Below are 25,505 nucleotides of genomic sequence, written 5' to 3' on the forward strand. Positions count from 1 at the left end.
ACTATTAGCAATGAAGCTTGCACCCTAACCAAAGCTATGAACTTCAGCAGCCTATAGATACATGGGAACACTTCGGGGTTGTGGGTTACCTAAAAATGAAGTGGACCTCCAAAGTAAGCTGTTCTTTCTAAGTATTTCACCTAAACTAACATTTCTTGCAGAGGAAAGAGTAAGAAGGAGAACATGTAAAATGAAAATCTAATCCTAAGGTGATGCACCAGATGATATATTGAAACTCAAACAAACAAATGATACACAGTATAACAGTAATAATAAAGCTCTCTTATACAACCCAAAAAAAAGGATAACCTTTGCATCAATAATTCATAAGAAGACTGGATAATCATAGTCCTAAGAGGAAAAAATAATTTTCACAACCTAAGACTAATAATTACTGAACACAGCTTATAATCTGCAAATAATTATATTTCTGCATAAAGGTACCAACGTGAAATACAGCTCCAAGGACAAAGAATATCACAAAAACCTGTACTAACACTAAGGACTCACAATAACAGAAGAATATGAGAAGGTATGAACTGATTATTACTGCAAAAAGGTGTTACAATCTGTCAAGATCTGAAAAAAAAAACTAAGTTACAAAGCTTTCACTTTCTACAGAAAGAACTCTGAAAATTACAGGTTGCCAAAAATGAACAAGTAAGAACTCCCTCCAATAATGAAACTCGGAGATATATATCTTTTTACAAAAACAGTCAATGAATATAGAATTCCACCTCCTCTTGGGCGAGCAAACACAAAAAACCCACTTTTCAAGGCCTAAAACAAGTCTGAAAGGGAACTCACGCCACCCTATCCCCTACCATAAAAGCTCTTAATTGCCCAATAAATGACCCCAAAAATATCTCTAAACAGCCTGCAAGTCCTCATAAATACAAAATATATCCCTTGACTTACTAATACATATGAATAAGCAAAATATCTTATAAAGTGATTTATAATTTATCACTTTAATAAATACTTTTCTTTATTCATTTACATTTAAGTCCATGATTTTAATAAATAAAAATAAGAAAGTTATTTATTAAAGTGGTAAATTATAAATCACTTTAATAAATTATTTTATTATTTTATTTACATATTTAAAAACAAGATTTAATAAATAAAAATAAGAGAAATAAATAAAGTGATTTATAATTAAAACTCACTTTAATAAATATTTCTATTATTTAATTTATAAAAAGTCCTATGCTATTTGCCTATACTAATTAAGTGATGTGTATAATATCACTTAATAAATATTTTACATGACATAATGATTTAGTGATATTATACAAATCACTTAATAAAATATAACACAAGACATATGAGGGATGCGAATAAAAAATCGACCTCCCCCTAGAGCTTTCACGGGGAAGAGAGAGAAAAATTAAAAAAAAGGCAAAAAAGCCTTAGACTATTCAATGGATATAGGGAAAAGAAACCCTAAAAATTTTATTTTCTCCTCTCATTCGATATTTTTCACTTGCTCTATTGTTCTTCTCTGCTGCCACGAGCTAGGGTTTGGAGGCCCCTCTGGAAAAAAAAAAAAAGCAGAAATTGAAGGGCAAATCTTGTTGATTTACTGTGTTGGGCGCTACCATGGCTGATTTTCTCCTTTCTAGGGTTCAAATTGAGAATTTCTAGAAAACGTTTTGCAGATTTTTGGAAAAGTTCGAAGCCCATACAAAAGCCGCCATGGTGAAGTTTGCAGGGTTTTGTTTTTAAAGGGTTTCGATGTAAAATTCCTTACTAGGAATTGACTACAAATAATGCATATGTTCAGGTTATGCAGAGAATGACTTCAAATAATGTGTATGTTCAGTTTATGCAGAGAAATATTATGTAATTTAGCCAGTTGATCCTTGACATGCCTATGAAATTCTTTAGTATACTCTTTACAGTCTCAATTTAACTTTCGTACTTGTTATTCAACATAGTAAGATTGAACAATCTTAGTACAAATTCAATATCATTTGATTAAGCATTTCAGGGTGCACCTTCTAATTTGCAATGTTGACAGTGCCAAACTTGCCACCATGATCCTCTGGTGACGTCAACGTTTGCTCCCTGGCTGGCAGCGTGTGAGACCTCTGCCACGTCCACGTTCCACTGCTTCCACCCGACTTTGACTCTACTTAACCTTATGGAATAATTTGCCAAAGGTTGGCCCACAGTCACTGCGAGAGATTATTAATCCTCACGCGACAATCATTGTTTTGCCACCCTCACGCAATGTCGCTGTGTATTGTTTGTACTCTTCACGCGATCATGCTTTCCTGATATCGGCCTCCTTGCTAATTAATACGAGTTGATCACATTGTCCGTCTCTACGTCCAGAGTGGACACCCCGATACGAGCATTAAGAAATCAACCGGTCTCTGTTCACTTCTTATACGATCATAGGAAATATGGAGAATACACTCTCTGTGACTATGGATCACTCCCGATACATTCATAAAGAATATGAAGAAAACGCTTTGATCTCCGTGTCTGGAAATCACACCCGATACGATCTTAAGGACTATGAAGATTACATTCTGATCTCACGGCATTCCACGGAAATATACCAGCGCGACTTCCACCACATTGCCACCCACTGTTTGTGCTATCACGATTCTACCAATAGGTCAGTCTTCACTAACGAAAGGAGGTTGAAGTCTGTTTGCAGTCCGCCAAACAGAAAAATGAAATTCTCGTCTCCAGGTATTGTCTTATAAAATCGCCTGTCTTTCTCTCGGATGCTTCCATCCTTTTATTATCAACAATTTGGTTAGGAATCCCCTACTAGTTAGGACTAGTTACGGTGTTAAATAAAATTAAAGACATTATTGTAAGTATTAATTATTTATATAAACGAAGGGGAAATTTATATAAAATAATTAATACATTTTTATACTTTCCTTTTAATGTTTATTAGGGGGACATGACATTCAGGAAGATTTTTTGGCGATCTTTGCTCCATTATTGGCCGCTTCAAGTGTGCATTTCTTCTTACATACCAATTCGATTTTTTAAGCATTACTTGATGAAAAATGACTATGAAAAAAAACTTCAAATCTTTCTGCCCTCCTTTTTTTTCCCTGAGAGTAAACACTCGAAGGGATGAGACCTTGATATTGAATTTGCTTTGATATCCAGATGTTGTATTCGTTTCAGTTCCATACTTTGCTATATTCTTTTGGCACATTCAAACCCTTTGTCACTATTTTGACTGTATTCTCACTGTATATTCTGTCAACACCTACTGGGCTGCTTTTGACCACTTGTTGATTTCATTTCCTTGATTTATACTAGCTGGGCTGTAGCTGCTATGTGTTTTCTGCTTCTCAGAATTATGAGGTTTTTGACTGATTTCACTAGGTCAACAAAAGGCTGTGACTGTCTTTGTATCAAAAATATCAATTTAGTGACAGGTCAATAAAAATTTCTCATTATAGATGCATTAGACTGCAAAATACACCATAATCTTATATGCTGTTTTCTTTGGAACATGTCATTTGTGGCTCCTCTATACTGGCGACACCATAAGAAGCTCTCACTGCTGTTCCATTATTTTGGTTTTAGCTCCTAGATTTATACTAGCTGTGTTGAATGATCAAAACATTCATTGTTGCATTTGCCTGATCCTTTATCACTGTGTTTGGACTGCTAAAATCCCTTTAAAGCTGACTCTCTTGTTAATTGGCAAGGATATTGTTGAAAGTCTGCAATACTGAAAATTATCCTCATATGACTGTTTTGATTGCTGTAACTATTCTCTTTATTGGGATTAAAATGGACAGTCATTTTGATAATTAAAGTACCGCTCTATTCTATCAACTGCTCTTTATTGAAGATCTTGTCAGCGTGTGCATTGTAGATGTGAAGGCTGTCCTGTGACCACAATTCAACTTACACTGCTATGTCCTTATTTTCTGTTCAGGAACTCTATGACTGCACCTTGGGACTCTTCTCTTTGTCTTATGCTGCTATATGACTATTAAACGTCAAAGGATGTTCTTTACTGTTATTTGCATTACTTGCTCACTATCCTAGGAATTCTTTTGAGAGATCAGCACCTTTCACATAGTCTGCTGTAGCTGCATATGACTGTCATTACTTCTAATACCACTTTATTTTGAAGGTTGAAGGAGATATTTGGCTTCAATCCTTGTCACTGTTCTAAAGATCTATGACTACACTTTGATTTTGTAGCATGATTTCATTGTATTCTTACTTTTGATATACCAGTATTCCTATAACAATTGAATTACTGAGGTTATCTTTGAAGTTTTGTGGTAAACCATTGACAACTTATACCCCATAGTCGCTCAGCTACAGCTTCCATGTGGACATCCTTTATCAGAAACATACTTCTCTGTGATTTTATGAAATGCAATTTCCCCATTTTGCAATGCAACTCTTTCAAATATGATTGTCTTAAGCATCTCCAAGGGCTGCCTGTTGATCCATTGAAGGGCTGATTGTAGCTTTTGGTCAGAGGACTTTGTGTATTGGCTGTGTGCATATCATTGAATTTGCATATCTATCTTGAGGGTCATGGAATACTCCCTATGCATTGGATGCACAACCTTGCTTTGTCTTTTACAATTCATCCATACTGTGTCTTGATCATTGAAGAATGTTGTTGTTCTTTTGTTCTTTATGACTGAAATTGATCTTTTAGCTGCAACTATTATGACAACCATGCAAATGTTCTTTATCTCTCTTGTATGATGGTCTCCGTGAATGAGTGTCCCTCGTTTATGACAGTATGTTGGTACTGACATCTAGGACCTGCAAGTAGGTACTCCTTTATTGTGACTACCATAGAAGATGGATAAAGACTGTTGCATTTTTGTCATAATAATCAGTCCTCAATATCACAACATACTGAGACCCCACATGCTGTAATAATTACATTGAAAGAAGTAATCAGTAATGAAACTTCACCTATATCTACACATTGAACGAACTGTTAGACAAAACTATGAGTTTTCAGATTTGTTCTTTATTTTCCTCTGGTACATATAATGATTTGACTGGTATAATGCATTATAGGAGTAAATTGTGCATGTAATGATGATGTATATGCAAGGATACGGTATCCCGAGCTCTAACACAATTTTCTCCTATCTTTTTGCAGACACTTGGAGTAGCCGGGTGACCTTTGCAAAGGAGCTGGAGATGAAGCTGCTCAACTGCAGGGGTTCGTCACTACGAGGCAATGACGGATCTGTTAGGGGTCAATAACACATGTTAGTTTGTAGTTGGGTTTGGGTGTTTATGTTTGGTTATGTTTGAGTCGCCGAGAGGTTCCCGTGGAGTAGTTGGTAGTTAGTGACAGTTGGCAACTTGGCCAACCGTCGAGTCTATATATGATTCGGATGGAACCTCAGCAAGGGGGGTATTGTACTGACATATTCTTGAGAATTCAATAAAGATATCATTCTTCTGGTATAGCTGTTGTGTTATTGTTATTCATGCTTTGATATATGAATGTTCCATTACATGAATAGTTGGTATGTGTGGGATGTCCTTGTTTTATCCGTGAGTTTACCAACCTCACATTAAGGACTAAACATTTTGCCGTCGTTGCCTGAACAAACCTGGATATAACTATGGCGGCAGGCGAAAGGAATTAATGGGTCGGCCATTCAACTAGCAATTAATTGTCGTGGACAGCGACACACACGAAGAAAGTACCGTGGAAGAGGCCCGAGAGGATCAGTTGACGACAGACTTGGTAGAGTTGTGGGACATGTCGGTCACGCAGTACGTGCAAAGGGAGGCTCAGGAGAGAGGCGTCTCTGAAGGCACGGTACGTGTTGAACTTACCGTCAGCACTCCTGTCTTTGACCTGCTCGAAAGTATTCCAAGGTTACTCGCCAAAAATCTAATTGCACTTCAAGACTGATGGGAGGAAACTGAACGGGAACTCCATCGGCAACAAGTACTCCAAAGGTACGAAGAGTGGAACCGTAGGGAGGAAGAGGAGAGGGAGACAAGCCGACGCCGTACCCCTGGCACTTAATGCCCCTATGGCCAAACAAAGACAAACATACCACTACCACCGAAGGAGTAGATGAGGGAACTGTACGGAGATCTCTCCGTATGAAAGAACAGGCCGAGCGGAGACGATGGCTAAGGGAGGTTGCTGAATCAAAGAGCCCTGAGAAACATAGTAGAAGTCGAAGTGTGAGTCGAAGTCGTAGTCGGGAGAAACAAAGCCCTGTACGTGGAAGTAGTTGACGGAGGTCACCAGGAACCTGCCACTTCCAGACGTGGCGGAGGAAGATCTCGTCGACCAAGCCCCACACTCGACGTTGACTGAAGAAGACTCCGGAGCCGAGTCGCAGAGCAACCCGTCAGAGTATTTTGAACAAGGAGAGGAGGCGATACGGGACCTGCACGAAGAGATCGCCAATATTTTTGAAGCAACATTATCCGGCATCAGGAATTTGTCCTTATCAGAGGGAACCAAAATAGGAGGGTCAGATCCAAAAACCCCGGGAAGGAGGGACTATAGGAGCGAGGGTGACCAGAGCCCTGCGGACAGGGGTCCAACCAGGTCAAGAGCGTATAGTACCTTCTAGACACATAATACCTTCCGGGCACATAGTAACTTCCAAGCGCTACATAAAACCCTCCAGACAAAAACAATGGCACACACCCCGGAGAAACAAAAGCTTCCAAAATTCATGGGCGACGGGTCGGAGAATCCCGTACGACATTGTAAGACATGCGTGACCATTTGGGAGGCAAATGGCCAGGACAACTAGGATTACTAGTTGAAGGCATTTACAGCGACTCTACGAGGAATAGCAATTGATTGGTATACAAACCTGGATGCCCAGTATAAAGCGTCATTGAACAATCTGAAGAAGGCTTTCCAAGAGGAGTTCAAACTCCTACGGGATGACAATGAAATCGTGGCGGAGATTTATAATACCAAGCAGGGAAAAAGTGAAAGTGTGCGGGCATATAACAAAAGGCTGAGAGAACTGCTCAACAAAATGGAGAACCAGCCGGCTGATAGCCTCAAGAAGAGATGGTTTGTTGAAGGATTGGTACCGTCTCTCAGACGGAAGATGAAGGTGGTCCCTCCACCCTCGTATGACGAAGCATGCAACCACGTGATGGATATTGAGAGTGAGAATAAGACATCCCGAGGGAAGCGTCGGGTGAGCGATGGTGATAGTACGGATGAAGACAGCGATGGGGAGTCCAAAACCGTGCAAGCACTCCAAAGGGATATGATGAGAATGATGAAAGAACTAAAGGCTGACAAAGAAAGTGGCAAGGAAGGAAAGGAACTATGGTGCAGCGACTGCAAGACAGAAGGGCACACTAAGGGGAGTAGACCTCGAAAAGCCTTTTGTGACATCTGCCAAGTAATGGGACATTCCATTAAGGAATGCACGTACAAATTGAAAGCACGGGGCACACAAGTGCTCTACGCCCAACCCGACCAAGTCACACGCCAGCAACACCTCTGAAGCCGGCAGCAAACTCTGACGCCTCTTCTGGAGGGTACTGAAACAACCGGCGGGGTAACAACAGGCCCAATAATAAGACATCGAGGAGTAGAATTCAATACGACGCAAAGGGACGACACATGATCCAATGCCGGAAATGCAACGAATGGGGTCACTTTGTGCGGGAATGTCAAAATGGAGATGACGCAGGAAGTTTGTTGTGCAAATGGTGCGGTCCGGGGAATCATGAGGTCACAGAGTGTCCAAAGCAAAAAGGGGTGAATATACTGGAGGTAGAAGAACCAAAGGAAGGCGTACTGGCAATCACGAGATTGCAAAACAAGAAAGCCATGTACCCTGACCCTCGCACGGAGAAGGAAAGACACCAAGAAGCGAGGGCAGATATTGAGCGGGGCAATGGCAGAAGAACAAAGGGCTTCGCACCCGACTGCCAGTACCCCACTCCAGTCAGGACCAAAAAAAACTATCATTAAGCAGATGTTACAGACCACTATACGCGTACGGGTATCTGACCTTCTACAAACATGCCACAGTTGAGGATGGCCCTGACAAATGCAGTCAGTGACATCACCGTCGACCAGGAACACCCAACAGTGACAGAACCACCTAGTGCGGCTCCGGTGAAGGAACCTGGTATGGATGCCATGGACCCTATGCTGCTCACGGTAAGCATTGGACGGAAACCTGCCATGGTGGAGATGGACATAATGGGACAGAAGCTCACAAACACCATTGTGGATGGCGGGTCTGGAGTCAATGTGCTACCGGAAGAAACTTGGAGAGGTCTTGGCAAGCCTACTCTCTGGCCACCAACATTTCATCTCGTCAGTGCGGATCAGCATGGCATCAAACCCCTCGGGACTCTCATGGCACAAAAGGTGGTGAACGGGACACAACAATTCCTTCTGGACTTCGTAGTCATTCCACTGGAGAGAAAAGCGTACGACACCCTCCTAGGAAGGGGATGGTTGATCATGGCTAGAGCCAGTCATAACTGGAAGAAGAATACACTCTCAATCGAGAGTGAAGGTCATAAGTATGTGATTGACCTGAGGAATCAGTCCGTCAGTGAAGAGCTCGTGTTGTTTGAGTCCGACTCGGAGGACTCAAATAGATGGGAGTGGGGTTCCGAAGGAGACAGAGGAGGGAGGGAACACAACGAAGGAGTGTTGGAACTGGACGGATGCTCTGAAGATGGAACTAGTTCGCTGGTCGGACTCTTCCATTGGCAGATGGAGGACTACGAGGTCTTCACCCGGAGTGCCACATGCTACAAATATGCGAGATTGGGGAATCAAGTGGCGGTATGGAAGAACAGTCATTTCCCCCGGAGTACGGTAGGTACCAGGAGGGAATGGCACGGGTGGATGACACACCAGCCCACCAGTTTGAACGAGACAAACCCATCAAGTACGAGGAAAGGGATGTGAAAAAAGTCAATCTAGGCAAGGACAAGGACCCGCGGGTGATACTCGTAGGGGATGACTGGAACCCCGTACTGAAGGCAGCGGCTTTCAAGATATTTCTGGAATACAAGGACGTCTTTGCCTGGACCTACAAGGACTTGAAGGGGGTGCCACCGGAATTGTGCGTACAACGCATATCCCTCGTACTAGGAACCCAACCCGTACATAGGAGACCATATAGGATGAACAAGAACTACGCGACCAAGGTGAATGATGAAATCAACAAAATGTTGGAAGCTGGGATCATATTCAAAGTGGAAACAAGTGACAGGGTTTCCCCAATAGTCATTTCTCTCAAGAAGGAAGCTAATCAGATAAGAATATGCATGGACTTTAGGTACCTAAACACAGTAACAATCAAAGATCCATTCCCAATCCCATTCACTGACAACATTCTGGAAGAAGTAGCTGGGCATGAGATATACACATTTCGGATGGGTTCTCGAGATACAATCAGATAAGTATTGTGGAAGAAGATAAGCTAAAGACCACATTCGTGGTGGAGGGGGGGGTGTACGCCTACAATCGCATGCCCTTCGAGCTATGTAATGCACCGACAACCTTCTAGAGAATAATTTTACACATTTTTGACAAAATGTCCGTAGGAAATTTCAGGGCATTCTTGGATGACAGGTCGATTTTCAATGATCAGGACACCCATATAAAGGCACTCGGAGAATGTATGGAGAGGTGCCGGAAAGCTAGGCTAGCTCTTAACCCGAGGAAGTGCAGGTTTATGGTACCGCAAGGAAAGCTTCTCGGCCACATTGTTTGTAAAGAAGGTCTGAAGACAGACCCAGATAAGATAGGAGTGATCGTCAACATGGAGAATCCGACGAATGTGACAGGGGTGAAGTCATTTTTGGGCCACGTTGGCTACTACCGAAGATTTATCAAAGGCTTTGCACAAGTCTCCTGACCCCTAGACAAGCTGACAAGGAAGGGAGAGCCGTTCATATGGGGTACGAAGCAGGAAGAAGCCTTCAAGGAATTGAAAGATTAGCTGGTAAGTAGTTCCACATACACATCGATGCCTCCAACTTCACGATTGGTGCTACGCTTGCACAAGTAGGGACGTGTTGTGACGTTTTCACACATCGCCCCATTGCAAATGGAGACCCCCTACTTTTTAGGACCTTCCGGTCTTTTGGCTTTGTTTTTGGGGTCTTTTCGCAGCAGTCTCGTTAGTTTCTCCACTTTGCAAGTGTTTGGGGGTCATATTGGTCAAGTCTGCCTTTCGTTTGAGCAAATTCGTCTAAGTTTAGGACTCGTTTTGTGAATTTTAGGGTTTTTGCCTTTTGTCCTAGATTTTAGGAGTTTTTGTTAGGGTTTTGGGAAAACTAAACATACAACTGGAATGAGGACCCTTCAAGGAACCTCCCAATAAAATTTGAGCCCAAACAAAGCAACTTTCTATTTTTAGAAAGTCCCTATTTTTTAGGGATTTTTCCGGTTCCCAGAATGTCGTCATTTTGCCAAAAATCAAACTTACTATTTTTAGTAATTTCTATTTTTAGTAAGTTTTTATTTATAGTAAGTCATTCCTGCACCCTGTCTAGAGGTCTAATGCTAACATTTTGAAGGTTTCTATTTTTGGAAAGTCAGTACTGGCAGGGTCAGTCAGATAAGGCGACAAGGATCAGACGTTCGCAAACATTTCTAATTCCGGAAAGTCAGACAACAGACAGAGAAAGCCAAAAATAGATCAAGTGCTGGAAGCCTATGCCTAAAATGGAAAGCTCAGAAATTCACCAAGGTTCAGGAAGTCATTCCAAAATTGCAAAGGGGTCAAATTGTCCTAGGTCTGGAAAATCGAACTACAAATTTCATGAATCCTCAGCCCAGGTGAAAATCTGCCCAGCTGTGGACTTGGGCGCCAAAATGGAGGAGGCAAGGATAAGCGGACAAATTTCATGAATCCTTGGCCCATGAGAAAATCCGCCCAGATGTGGACTTGAGCGCCAAAATGGAGGAGGCAAGGATAAGCGAACAAATTTTATGAATCCTTGGCCCATGAGAAAATCTGCCCAGATGAGGACTTGGGCGCCAAAATGGAGGAGGCAAGGATAAGCGGAAAAATTTCATGAATCCTTGGCCCATGAGAAAATCCGCCCAGATGTGGACTTGGGTGCCAAAATGGAGAAGGCAAGGATGGATGGACAAATGAAAAAAATTCTTGGCCAAGTATAATCTGCGCCTAGACATGAGGGAAGGCGCCAAAGTGGCATGCCCAAGGAGAGAAGGACAATTCCATGAATCCTTCCTCCAGTGAAAATTCCGCCCAAGGGAGTGATTGGGCACCAAAATGGGCATTCCATGGAAGGTGTAAAAAAGTGAAAATTCCAAGGCACGGTGAAATCAACACCCAAGCTAAAAAGTTGAAATTTTGCCTAAGGCATGGAATCCAAGGGGTCAAGGAGGAATAGAAAATAAAATTCCCCTCGGGCAAATTTTTGAATTTGCTATTTGTAGACATCGAATCTCGTTGGAATGAGGAAATTGTTATAGATTCGGAATCGTGGCAGAATTCTCCATCCAATGAACCTGGCTCCTAAATTTTAGGAGGATCCCTAAAAAATAGGGATGTTGAAAAGAAGACATGGACAATTCACAAAACAATGAATTCCTTCCTCGAGAGGAATTTCCGCCCCAGCCTTGTGGAGGGCGCCAGAATGAAGACTGCATAGAGAAACAGGCAAATTGCAAGAGTCCTTTATCAAAGCATTTTAGCGCCCAAGTGAGAGAAGAAGCGCCAGATAGAGGGATGCAAGGAATCCATGGAATTGAAAGAATTCCCCACCAAGTGTAAAATGCCGCCTAGGAACACAAGAGTGTGCTAAAATGATCTTCTCATGGACAGTGCACAAAGAGATGAATTCCTTCATCGGGGAAGAATTGCACCCAAGAAGAAGAAATTCCAGGAAAGGTGAAAAATTGACTGTTTGAAATTTCTTCCTTCAGGACATAGTTCTTGGAAATCATGAAAATTGGCTAAGGTATGAAGAATTTCCTTCCTCAGGGTAAGGAACAAATTTCTTTCCAAAGGAGAATTCCTCCACAACAAGAAATCACATCCAAGGATGAATTGAAGATAAAATTTCTAAGGCAAGGAAGGAATCAGGGATGAACTAAACAAGAAATTCCCCCCCCCCCCCCCGGGGAAAAATTTGAAAAATCCATTCGCGGGCATCAAATCACATCCAAATTTCAAAAGTTTTATAGATTTGGATTCGTAGGAGAATTCTCTTCCTCCTGGACTTGAAACCCTAATTTGTGCAAAATTCTTAAAAAATAGGAGATGTTGAAAAATCATTGAAAATCTTTTCCAGAACAAGGCAAGTTCAAAAACTTCAAGAAAATACTTCCAGCGTCAAAGATTCTCCCTCTTGAAGTTTTTCTCTCTAGGGTTTTTTCCACCAAGTGGCAACTGAGTCAACGCACGCTGAATTAATGAAGCATCTCTTTGCATGCAACCATCACATTTATGGCATTATGACAGATTCATTTTGCATGCAACCGTCACGTTCAGGAGATGATGGTGCATTTATGGCATCATGGGCGATTTTTGCATGAGGGTACATTCACTGCATAATGGGCACTTTTTAAATGTAATGGTTAATTAATGCTTTATGGGTGCAATTTTCGGCAAGATTGTAATTAATTGTATATGGGCTTTATGGTGTATTTATTGCTGATTCCCACCTTGTTGCATCTTGAGTGGAGAATCTTTTGGGCAAACCCTAATTAGGGTTTTGCATGTAGCCAGGGCTTGAAGCCTATATAAAGGGGTGACCCCCCTCATTTGTAAGGGAGGGAGCTTTGTCTGAAATTGTTGCGATAAGTTTTGAGATAATAACAATGAAACATTGTTCTCTGATGCTGTCCACTTAAATTATTTTTTCAAAGCTTGCATGCTTTCACCTTCCTCGCTTAGATTAGAAATAGTAAAGTGCTTTGATTTCAATGGAGAATGTAATGGTGTCTGATGAATTTCCATGGTTCATACTCTTTGCATCTTGCTGATTGTAAGTTGCAATGTAAAGTTAGTCTGAGCCCCCTAAATTTGTGCTGAGTTCGATTGTGGATAGTCGTTTGGATTGCGCCGTTTATGGGTATTCAAATGTACTTTCTCGATTTGAAAATCCTCTAGCATCCCTAGAAGATTACACCAGTTCTTGTGGAGTTATAGTTGATCTTGGCGAAGAAGAGCTTGGTTTATTTGGAATTTGTCCACCAAAGCACTATTCATTGTTATCATTGCCCTTAGGAATAGATTTAGATCCTTCTAAACCCTTTCCCTTTTACTTTTAGTTTATTTTAGTCCGTTCAAAGCAGCAGCATCGCAGAATTGTTATATCCGATGATGGAGTTCCAGCCACCACAAAGAGGTTAAAGAATGATGCAAACGAAAGGCCCCTTGGATTACCAGCAATCACATCAGCCAACTGAGTCACGTCCATAGCATAAAGGAACCTTGGAGTCGATTGTTTGATCTTCCTGCAATCTTAGCACACAATCGTACTCTGATCAAGAGAGAGTGAAGTGACCATTAGGCAACTTTATTCTGTGTTAGACGTTGTCATAAAAAAAGTAAAAACACGTCAACAGGACGCAAGGACTCGATCATTCCATTTTTTTCGCCAGCCAACTTATGTCAAGGGCTGAACAAAACTACAGCACAACGAAGAGGGAGGCACTCGGGATGGTGTACGCGGTACAAAATTTTTGCCACTACCTGTTGGCTACTCCGTTCACGTTCTACGTGGACCATTAGGCACTAATGTACTTGGTAAATAAACTAATTATCCAGGGTCGGGTAAGTAGATGGCTACTACTCCTGCAAGAATTCACCTTCACCATTATTGTACGGCTAGGCAAGTCCCATGTGATAGCCAACCAGCTATCAAGGATCAGATCAGGAGAACCGGCCGAAGGGGTGAACGAGGACTTCCCAAATGCACACTTGTTCCAGATTGCAATACTACCATCGTGGTACGAGGAGATCGGTCAGTACCTCTCTACTTCCACATTCCCAAAGCAGATGCCTCCGGGGGAACGGCGGAAGCTGGCACTGAAGAGTAAGACTTTCCAACTAATCAATGGCCTGTTATATAAAATGGGCCCCAACCAAATCCTGAGGAGATGTGTTATGGAGGAGGAAATCCCCAGTGTTTTGAAGGAAGTACATGATGGGTTAGCAGGCAGACACATGGGACCAGATGCAACTGCCAGGAAAGTACTTCTGGCCAGTTTGTGGTGGCCAACTCTACACACCGATGCCCGAGAGTGGGTGGTCGAGTGTGACACTTGCCAACGTGCAGGAAAACCACTCGAGCGGAACTTCATGCCCCTCTTTCCCTCGTAGCCACAGGAGCTATTCAAACGGTGGGGTCAAGATTTTGTAGGACCCTTGAAGCCGAGTAGCATGCACATGTGCAAATATATTGTAGTGGCTACGAAATACCTCACCAAGTGGGCAGAAGCGAGAGCCTTGCCAGATAACACGGCTCTTAGTACAGCACGGTTCTTGTATGAACATATCGTCACGAGGTATGGGATACCCCTTCAAATCACCAGTGACAGAGGAGTGCACTTTGTCAACCAAGTAATCCGTACCATGACCGTAGAGTTCAAAATCTTTCACAATCTCTCTAGTCTGTACTACCCCTGAGCTAACGAATAGGCAGAAGCAACCAACAAAGTGTTGGTGTCAATAATTTACAAGTCGTGTGGGGTGGAGCAGGAAGACTGGGAGGAAAGGCTACCAGCCGAACTGTGGGCCTACCGCACAACCTACAAGGTCATCACGGAGCATACCCCGTTCCAGCTCATGTACGGGCAGGAGGCAGTGGTACCGGCCGAGTACACCGTACCTAGCCTCCGAGTGGCGGTGGATAATAGACTCGGTGATGAAGAAAGCTTGAGTGCAAGGCTTAACAGCCTGATGAAACTGGAAGAACAAAGGGTAATGGCACAATGGGCAACGGAGGTAGCGCAGCGACGGCAGAAGTGTTGGCATGACAAGCACCTACGGTGGGTCAACTTCCGGCCGGGGCAGTTGGTTTTGAAGTATAACGGCTGGAACGAACTCCGACCGGGGAAGTTTAAAGTTCGTTGGCTCAGACCCTATAAGATCAAAGAGGTCGACAAGAACAGGGCGGTGAAGCTATCCACTCTAGATAACAATCCAATCAGAGACCCAGTGAATGGTTCAAAACTGAAAGTCTACAAAGAATGGAACAAACCTGTGATCGGGATTAACATGCTGGGATACGCTACAAAAGGGAACTAGACCATTGGCCAGAGCAAGGAAGTCGACAAAGACCCGATGGTAAAAGAAGAGCCCTACCGGAGAGATGAAGAGTGGGCAAAGCCTTTTGCAACCATGGAAGAATGGCTTGTGCCAAAGCAAGTGGAAGGTGTTGCAGTTCCCAAGAACCACAAGCACCTCACAAACGCGTATTTTGGGGAGCCAGTTGTATGGATACGGGTTTCAAGACATTGGAAGAAGCGGGCCCCATATGAAGGTCTTCAAGAAGGGTATGTAGCATACGATATCGATGAACAGGCTGAAGCCCGAAGGAAAGCCGAGAGTGCAAATAAAGAGGAGGAACCTGTAGACCTGGAGGCGGAACTTGACTTAGAGGAGTACGGGGCAACCCTAGGTCCTTGTTTAAAAATGGTGCTGAAAACGGAAGACTTATTCATCATCGCCTCCCAGCCAAGTGAATCGAAAGTCGGACCAAATTCATTATACCGGGTGATCCCTAACCCCGCAGGACCACCAGAGGTTGACGAAGAAAAAGTAAAATGGTACCAACAGTACGAAGGCCGCTACATTGACGGGTGATATAAGAGGGTGGGACCCGCTCCGTTAGTTGACAAGATATGGGACCTGGAGTACGTCGGGTCGTGTTGTGCACAAGAATGCTATAGGAGGATGTCGCACGTCTATATGTGGTTGCACGATTCAGAGATAAAGCTGAAGACTCAGAATGACCCCTTAGGAATGAAGAGGAACATAGGAGATGAGGACGCCGACCAAGGATCAAACAAAAAGTGGAAGGAAGACAGGACGAGTGACAGGGGAAGAGCAAGGAAGAAATCAAGTACCCGAACAACAAGGAGGAAACTAGGGGGGCGGAAAGATCATTCAGCAGCATTCGCAAAGGCAATAAGCTACCCTATGGATCACAAAGGGCCATCTAAACGACGCAACCTAACCCCGAGATACCTTGGTAAACTGAAGGTACGAAGAGTTACATTTAAAAAGTGTTGTCAAATAAAAGTATTAAAACAGTTGATAAGAGACGGGATATTAAAAGTGGGAAACAGAAAGTATATGGAAGAGATAAAAAGACGAGGGTTAGCGAGTATTAAAAAATTAAAGTGCAAGGCAAAAGTAATGGAAATAAGTAAGGAAAAAATACAATTAATAAAGAGGCAATTGTTTTATAAAAAATTAATGAAATATTTAAGCCTAACCCTAACCCTGACCCTGAAAAGATTAAATGATTATTTAAAGCCCTACAGAGCCCATTTGTACACAGCACACAGGCAAAGTCAAGACACTGGAAGCAGAATCGGTAGAGGAGAAAAGGAGAGTGCAGGAACGGCCATACGACCAACACGCATAGCAAGCAAGTGGAGTACGTACGTCGTACTGATTGCAGGTACGAACGGATAGAGGACGCAATGCACACCAATTGATCCGTACGAAAGCACAGGGCAAACACACCATACAGCGGCTACAGAAGGAAAAACACAACGCAAACATATTGCACGACAGCATACGGAAGAGGAAGCACTAAATAAAACATCGTACGACGACCACGACAACAGGGCGAGGTACCAAGCAAAACGTCATACGACTATCTCAGAGCACAACACCGTACGACGTACGACAAACACGGCAAGGTCGTACGTCCTATGTTGACCTCCACCGTACGGAGTAAGGTATTCACATCACATCGTACGACAAACACTGCATTGCAATCCGTACGAGGAGATTGGTACACATCACAACGTACGGCAAACACAAGGCAATCCGTACGGCGTACACTGTAATCCGTACGCGGAGGTTGGAAGTCCGTACGATTTGCTGACACCGGGAGGAATTGCATAAAAAGTTCGGAAGCATCTATACTAAAATTTGTGCCATTCGTGCGGAGCTGAGTGCGGAGTTGGCACAGGTTGAAGAGGTCGTACGATCAAGGAAGGGAAGCGTACGGACTAATCCGTGCAGTACAGCAATTAGTCCAATGGTCCATACAAATTGGTAGGTCACACTTGCAAACCGTTATAATAACGGTCAAGGATGGGACAAAGACAGGAAAACAGGGCAAAGCAATTGCAGCACAATCATGACCGCTACAAACCCAATCAGCGGCAAAACGAAGGCCAAAATCAGGCCAAAAGTGCAGAAGGATCCGAAGGGAATCACTGCAGAGAATGTAGCCTTTGAGAGCGTGACTAGCAATGAATGTCGTACTTGGTGGGAGGAAACCTCTCCCAACCATGTGATAAAGGACTCCCTCAGGAAAGCACAGGTAGACCATGCCATTCAGATGCCGACATTCAACATCAAGGATTTTGAGTCGGTGCTACGAACTATAGTATCTGGATACAACCGCCAGGAAAGGGCTTCCATCATTCAGTTCCAGGGCTGCACGGTACGAGTTTCCTTCAAGGCGGAAGATTTCAGGAGGGTATTTGGTATATCCGAGAAGGGGGCATATGCAGTGAAACCGGCCAAGAAGCTCACCAAGGAGAAGAAGAAGTGGCTGCTGGACTTGGTATGCAGAGATGACCTCACAGAAGAGCAATGGAAGAGCGCCTGGTCTAACAATAGGGGATTGAAGCGTGCTTTTATCACACCAGGAGAATGGAGAATGTTGATGGACTTGGTAAAAAGTAGGCTCACAGGAGCCAGCCGTGCATCCGACATAGCCATCTGGATGATAAGGTTAATGAATGGGATTAAGTGTGGAAAAGTGTACAACTGGGGGCAACTTTTGGTGGAAAGGATTCATGATTTTCTCAAGCTGGAACACAAGACATTTTACATGCGCCACCATGCCATCAGCCTATTCCTGGATGTCGTACGTCTGCAAGTACCGCCAGAAATGTGGGGGACTTTCGAATCGCGCGGAAGGGTGGAACCTAATAAGCTGACCATGTACTATTTTGCCAATCTAGACACACTTGGTGACACCGCGCAGCCGGCAAAGAGGAGGAAGCTAGACGTGTCCGTAGAGGTTGAAGATGATAGCAGTACCGAGGATTTTGAGGAGGCCGAAGAAACTGAGGAGCAAGAGAGTGGCGATGAGGGGTTCTGTATGGCACCACACACAGCAGGAGAGGATGAAGGGGAAGCGAAATCGCAGCAATAGGAGGAAGAGGAAGAGCAGCATGGAGGGCTATGAGCACAGTGGAAGAGCACGTGGGTGAAATTTACACCCCCAAAATTATCCTCTTCAACACACTTGGTACCACAGGAAGCACTTATAGTAGCCAATCCAGTTGGGGACGTACGACCAGTAGGGGTGTTGTTCCGGAAAATTAATGAAGGAGAACCACCGGCACAACGGCGGGTGTCACTGCCGCAGATTAGTTTAGCTGTATTCGAGTTACAAGTTGCACCAGCCGCAGAACATACCAATATGGCAGACCGTACGATGGCAGAGGAGGTCATACAGCATAGTTCGAATAAAATAGCTCAGGAGATGGTCGTACTAGGGGAAGAAGAGGTAGTCGTACAGGGAATCGGTACTAGTACGACAGGTTCGGGTACTGGCACAACATGTACTAGTACGGTACCAGCAGAGAAAAATGAGTCGGGGGATGTACCGATGATGGGAGATGGTCTGGAGGAGTTGGCAGTACTAGAGACACTGACATATGAGGATATAGATGCATCGTTGGATGGGTGGCTGGGGTGGTTTGCACTCACACCTCACACTCCCCCCTCGCCTTCACCACACACCATGGCTGTTGGACCGAACCAGACACAGAACAGGACCACCCCTATCAAAGATCAGGATGAGAGGATGTCTGCTGAGGAGAAGAATAGAGCAACAGGAAGTGGTGGAAAAAGCCCGAAGATCCTCAATGTTGGGGAAAGCGGGTCTCGAGGACTACTGGCAGGACTTCACCTCACTCCACCAGATCCTAGCGATCGACCAGGATCGCTCCAGCGGTTCTTTGGGGAGCTACAGGGGATTTCAGATATAGCACGTGGAATGGCACAGTTGACTGGACAGATGGATGTCAGCAACTCCGCTGACGCTGAGAAGTTGTGCCAATTCATGACTTCCGGATGTGCGGACGAGTTTGCACACCACCTTGAGCAGCAGGGGTGGCCAAACAATAGTACGCCAGAGATGGTAAAAGAGTGGACGCGCATGCGACTAGTGGAAGAAGTGGGCACCTTGGCCGCCACTTTGTGCTGTATGGAAGGATCCTTCTGGGATGTGTACCTGTAGATGCGACAAAGTCAGATAGAGCAGCAGACCCAGCGGCTGTATGTAGCAAAACTGGAGAAGGGGAGAAGCGTGCGCAGCTAGCCACAGTAGAGAAGAACCTGAGGGCTGAGCTAGAAACGAAGGTGACTACTTATGAGGCCCGTTGCAACATGCAAAAGGAGGTGCAAGTACTGGCAGCACAAGTGGCTAAGCTTACCTTACAGATGGAGCAAAAAGACAAAAAACTATTGGAGGCTGCACACATGGTGAAGAAGGCCCGGGAACGGCAACTGATGGCAGAGAAGAACCTCAGACTCCACACAAGGCAACAGCCTTCTTCTTCGACCACTACAGGGATGCCTCCTCCCCTTCTCAATCCTAGTCTTTTGTTTTATATTCCAACTCCTATTGTCTGAGTCGTCTGGAAGGCAACTACTTTTGGGGGGGGGGCTGACGTTAGGGGTCAATAACACATGTTAGTTCGTAGTTGGGTTTGGGTGTTTGTGTTTGGTTATGTATGAGTCGTCGAGAGGTTCCCGTGGGGTAGTTGGTAGTTAGTGACGGCTGGCAACTTGGCCAACGGTCGAGTCTATATATGATTCGGATAGAACCTCGGCAAGGGGGGTATTGTACTGACATATTCTTGAGAATTCAATAAAGCTATCATTCTTCTAGTATAGCTGTTGTGTTATTGTTATTCATGCTTTGATATATGAATGTTCTATTAAATGAATAGTTGCTACGTGGGATATCCTTGTTTTATCCGTGAGTTTACCAACCTGACATTAAGGACTAAATAGGATCCCTTGTCTTTTTTTATACTTTTGTTTCTATATGCATCATTTCCTTCCATAATGCATTATAGGTAGTCATTCCCACAGCTTGTGTGGGAGCATTTCATTTGACATTCATGAATAAAGAAAATGCCTTTTAAAATATGCAATTTGGTATGGTTCTTGATTGTGAACACTTGCATTTATCTAAAGTTCTTTTATGGCATTCTATAGCATCTCTTGGCAAAAAACTCAAATAACAGACATGTCCCCTTAAAACTATAAAACTTAACCAGCTCCACTTGATTGAGCTGGAAAATAAAAATGGGTAACACTCACTTGTTTGGGTACCTTGCAGGACAGTATTTTTAGAAGATGGTAATACAGATCTCCTAGGATGACTTGGGGCCCTGGAATTATTCTTGGTTATAGTCTAGATAAATTTGATGATTGTGGAGTTGCTTTGACATTGCTTGAGGACAAGCAATATTTGGGAAGGGTGTATTGTAAATGTAATGTCCCCTTTCTAGGCGACAGGAGATGAGCAGAGGGTTTCCCTATTACTCAAGTTCTTGTAGGTCAACCAAATTGTTAGGGGACTCATTCTGAGGGGCATAGAGCTTTGCAGGGCCTTTAAGAGCCATTTTGAGCATTTACATGGCAGTTCCTACTTTCTAGAGAAGTCTCCTATTTTTTAGGGAGAACTGGTTGTTAATTGGATGACCACCCGAGGGACCATGGAGTAGAGCAAGAGCTTTTGAGCAGTTTCTAGAGTTTGGAGTGAGGTTCCTATTTTTTTAGGGCGAGTTCCTATTTTTTAGGAGGAACTGTCAGTTAGCCTGCAGGACTCAAGTAGCATCGATGACCACAGTGCTTCAAACGGAATTCAAATTTGAGTCCCGGATTGCATTTTATGAATATATAAGGAAATATTTTAATATTTCCTAAGTTATGGATTTAAATAAATTATTTAAAGCCATATTATAATCACTTTATAATAAAATAACTTATAATAAGTTGGCCCCCTTTTATCTAGGCATTTGAGGCATAAAATGTTGTAATAAAAAAGGGAAAACATTATAATAGTAAAATATAATGCCTAAGGAGTCAATTTTTAAAGAAAGGCATAGATTTTATTAAAAATAATAAGTTGAAATTATGGAAACCCTAAAAGTGACGAACTAGGGTTTGGAGGCTTTTAAATAGGCATTTGGAGGTCATTCTTCATCATTCTATTGTTCATTTTTCATCTCTCTTTTGGGAAATTGCAGCTCTGAGATTAGATCAGCAACATACAGGTGTTGGAGAACAAAAACTCTTCAATTCCAGGCAAGCTTGGACGAAACAGAATTCCTAATTGGGCTTCAAAATTCAGTCTTAATCAGCATTTGCAGGCCTGCTACAGCAAGGAGATCAGTTATTTGAGGTAGTAGAAGGCAGCATTCATCATATTTCAGCCCCACGTGGTTCTCCTATGCTGGCCGTACCATCTTGAAGGCATCAGCAAGGTTGAATAAATAAAATAGCAGCAATAAGGGTTTGAAAATTGAAGGAAATTCATTGTTAGTGATAGTAACAAGCAAATAAATTGTTCTATCGGACTTTCTCAGGCTTATATGAGCAGTGTGAGCATTTCTTTGAGGATTACAAGGCAAATTCAGTGATCTTGTCTGGGAGACTGGAGGAATTGGTAGCAAAACTGCATGATTGTTCAATAATTGTTTTTGATAATTCTAGTGGAAGCAAATAAACCTCATTGGAGGTATTTTCTCATCTTGAGAGCTCCATATTGTCATTCCTAGTGAGATCCTTCAATAAAAAGTGCACTTCCAGGCTAGGTGTTTGGACTCCTGGTATGAAATTTTTCTCTTGTGGTGAAATAAGCACATTTATTGAGATTATAGTTTGCTGTTGTAAATTTCAGAATTCTGGAAATAATTTTCAGTCAATTTATTTCCTTGTATTTTGCATTCATTATTCATTCCAAGCCAAAAAACACAAAACAATCAGAAAAATATCAAAAACAAAACAAAATCAACAAAATCCCTTTGCTAGCGAAAGACAAAAATTGGAAACAAAATCAGCAGATTGGATAAGATTTCAGTTCGGAATCTTACAGTAATGTCCCCATATTCAGGTTGTCTTGTAGTGCAGCCGGTGTTGTCTTTTTGGGTTGGTGTCAGCAAGATCAAAGGAGTATTTAGATGTCGCCAGTGCGTTCAAACGGATTAATGGAGATGAACAAAAAAAATTGGTGTTATTTCGAACTTGTTTGGGACTTACTATTTTGGTAAGTTATTATATTTAGTATGTGTCAATTTGGACACAAATTGGTCAATTGGGAGTTTTGGATGACTTACTATTTTTAGGAATTACTATTTATAGTAGCCTCTATTTTTGGTGATTGGTCATAGCTTCGATCTCCTCTCAACTTCAACTTGCAATATCTTCAATTTCAAGACTTGGCAAATTTCCTAAGGCTGGAAAATATTATGCTGTTATTTTACTTTTTTTTTTTATATAGTGACTGTATCATTTAAGTGAAATAAAGTGGACGTTGGAGAAAAAGAAATAAAATATTAAAATGGTGTTTTATGAGTAAGGGAAAAGGTTATTATTTTATAATACTATGACTTGCCCTACTCTGGTGTTGCCCTAATTTCTCATTGAGACTATATAATAGAATTTCGGCTCTCATTTGGTTATGCTGAAGATTATTGTTTTGATATTTTCTCTCTGAAAACCTTGTGTGGTTTGGAGATTGGACTTGTCCACCTCAGCCTTCCCGAGGACGAAATCCCTCACGAAGAAGGATAGCTCCAGCAGTGAAAGATCTACTCTGGCTATTTGGTTGGAGATATCAGTAAAGTATTTCACTGTGCAATCAAAGATTACCGTATTTGCAGTTTTCAAAATTCATGAAGTTGTTTGCTCAGTTTGTTGGGTTTGAAATATATAATTTTGAGGAGTTTAAGGTCATTGTGTGTGTGCTTGAAATCTAAGATTAAAATATTAATTGATGTTGAATACTTCTACCCAACAGTTCCATTTTTATTTGGCAAATATTATGTTGAGCAAGCTCTCCTCCTTGATAAATCAACTTGTTGGTCCCTCTAATTTATCTTAAGAAGGAAATCGATTTGAGAAATGTTTGTTAGCTGTGGAGAAAAGATAAGTTACAGAAAACGACAAAGCAAGGAAAAAGTAAAAAGAAAGACAAAGATTAAAAGAGAATTGCAGCTTTATTTGATCACATAAGACAAAAGGAAAAAAGGGAATCAGCGGTCTCGGAGATAGCTGATGTGGCATGTAGAGGGATTTTCGGAGGGTAGTGCAGCACTAGAAAATGGTCAAGGAAATCACATAGGTATCAGGAGCTGCTTGGGAAGCTTTAATTACATCAGACAAAAGACAAAAGACAAGGGATCAAAGGTTATTTCATATGGCATGACACAGGTTAATGAATACTTTAGCGTGGGGTTTGTGATTGTCTTGTGCTGGCCGCAACCCTCTCTTCCTGTTGCATCAAGATTCTGAGTGGTGATTTATATAGAGTATAAATGCTGTTGAACTTTTCTGGGCACTGTATTCTCATCAACAGCTGGGAATATGCAAATAAAAACTGATCTGGGCATTGCTGGGAAGTGTGACAGACCTATATTCACCTCATTATCACTGTAATTAGTGCTGCATCTTGTTGGAAGAGTATGCATTGGAGCTAGACAGTAATAAGCCAAGCTTTAAGGGAGTTGGAGCATCATTAAAGGTCATTTTCAAAATGTTTATTGCTCAATTTCAGACCTGAGTTATCTCAGAAATTTCTACCAAACTGTGACAGTGTATTTGAAAATAAATTTAGTCCTTATTTATTCACCAATGCCTCATGGAGAATAAGGTATTTCATTTGGGTTTGAATCTTATATGTTCATTTGCAATTTGAGGCCTTTGTGTGTGAATGATTAAATTTAAAGTAACAGATTTATTGAAGTTTGATAGTTACCAATATAAGTTCTTGTTGTTAAGAAATCTTGAATGTTTTAGTTTGCAATCTATACATGCTTCATTATTAAAAACAGCAGCAGAAAATATTATTGCAAACTTGAAAACAACATAGAGACACCAAACTCTATTATGCATGCAAACTGTTAGACAAGATTACTCAATTTCGGAAAGTGAAAAAATTGATGCTAGAAAAGGGTAGCTCTTTACACAATATTAACATAATGAAATGAGAACATTTGTACCATTCTGCATGCCTTCAAACCATGTAACATAAATTTAAAATTTTCCTTGAATGTGGGACTCGCGGGGGAAAAAGTATTTTAGTTTGTTTGGAAACTAAGATAGTAAAGATGGTATATTCTAGATAGAGCATATTTTAAGTCATGGTAAAAACAAACAAGTGATCTCTAAATAAGATAACATGTTCCAATGCAAAATTCAAGAGATGAAAAGAGATTAAGATCATACTTGGGAAGAAAAGTTGCACGTAGAGAATTTTTGTTTGCTACTGCCCTTACAGCTTCTCGTAGGAAGACTAAATTGTCAGCAGCACATACACAAGAAGAATACCCCAATGCTACTTCAAATTGACCATCTCCTGCCTCTGCGTGCAGCTGCAAAAAATGCAAAAATCAACAAGTACATAAATTGAAATGAATTCCTTATAATGAAGAGGAAAGTATTCAAATCATAAAATTTAATGGTTAACCCATTTGGATTTACTTATGAGCTTATATTGCTCCCTCAGTTTAGTTCTAGGTTGGGGCTTATAAAGTATAAATCGTCACATAATGATTCCAAAAGCAAAATGTCAAAAATATGTACACAATGGAAGCCAAGAGAATTAAACAACAATCTCACTTATCATGTATTACATTGCTTGATGGGAAACATAAAAACCAATCAGCCAGCTACCTAGTAGCACATGTAATCATTTGAACTGCATAATGCATGCCTATCCATTCTCCTTGTCTTGTATTTTAGTTTATTTACTTCATAAAATAGCTTTTCTGCCAATTACCAACCATAAAACACAAATTCTAACATTCTTGTCATCACTTCTTCGCACCAATTTTGTGCCAATTTCTGATCTTTATGGAACTGTTCCACATGTTCGCCTGCATGGAAAAAATTGTAGCAACAATAACTATTGCAAGATAAACTAGTTCAACTTTCCAACAATTTATATTCTTGATTTGTAACTCATTATACACCTCAAGTTCTCATAGTTAGTTCATTTTGGTTATTTAATTATCTTAAAGGTTTTTTCACTATAGATCAATTGTATCATAGCAATATAAACTTTGAGATGGAGGGATG

The 25,505-nt window shown here is 41.9% G+C and overlaps 1 protein-coding gene across 7 annotated transcripts in view; it reads right to left on the reverse strand.

Annotated features, from left to right (window-relative positions):
- The window catches only part of LOC131041908 (uncharacterized), a 131,843-nt gene that overhangs the window by 62,299 nt on the left and 44,039 nt on the right, over positions 1-25,505 (reverse strand). For all 7 annotated transcript variants that reach the window (XR_009105091.2, XM_057975155.2, XM_057975152.2 and 4 more), the window contains one exon: positions 24,654-24,799. Coding sequence is in view for 6 of the 7 variants with exons in the window: in XM_057975155.2 (XP_057831138.2) it covers positions 24,654-24,799 (146 nt within the window). In the remaining variant the exon portion in view is untranslated. The remainder of the gene's footprint in view (positions 1-24,653; positions 24,800-25,505) is intronic.

The sequence above is a fragment of the Cryptomeria japonica genome, chromosome 1 (genome assembly GCF_030272615.1).
Source record: "Cryptomeria japonica chromosome 1, Sugi_1.0, whole genome shotgun sequence".
Classification (NCBI taxonomy): domain Eukaryota; kingdom Viridiplantae; phylum Streptophyta; class Pinopsida; order Cupressales; family Cupressaceae; genus Cryptomeria; species Cryptomeria japonica.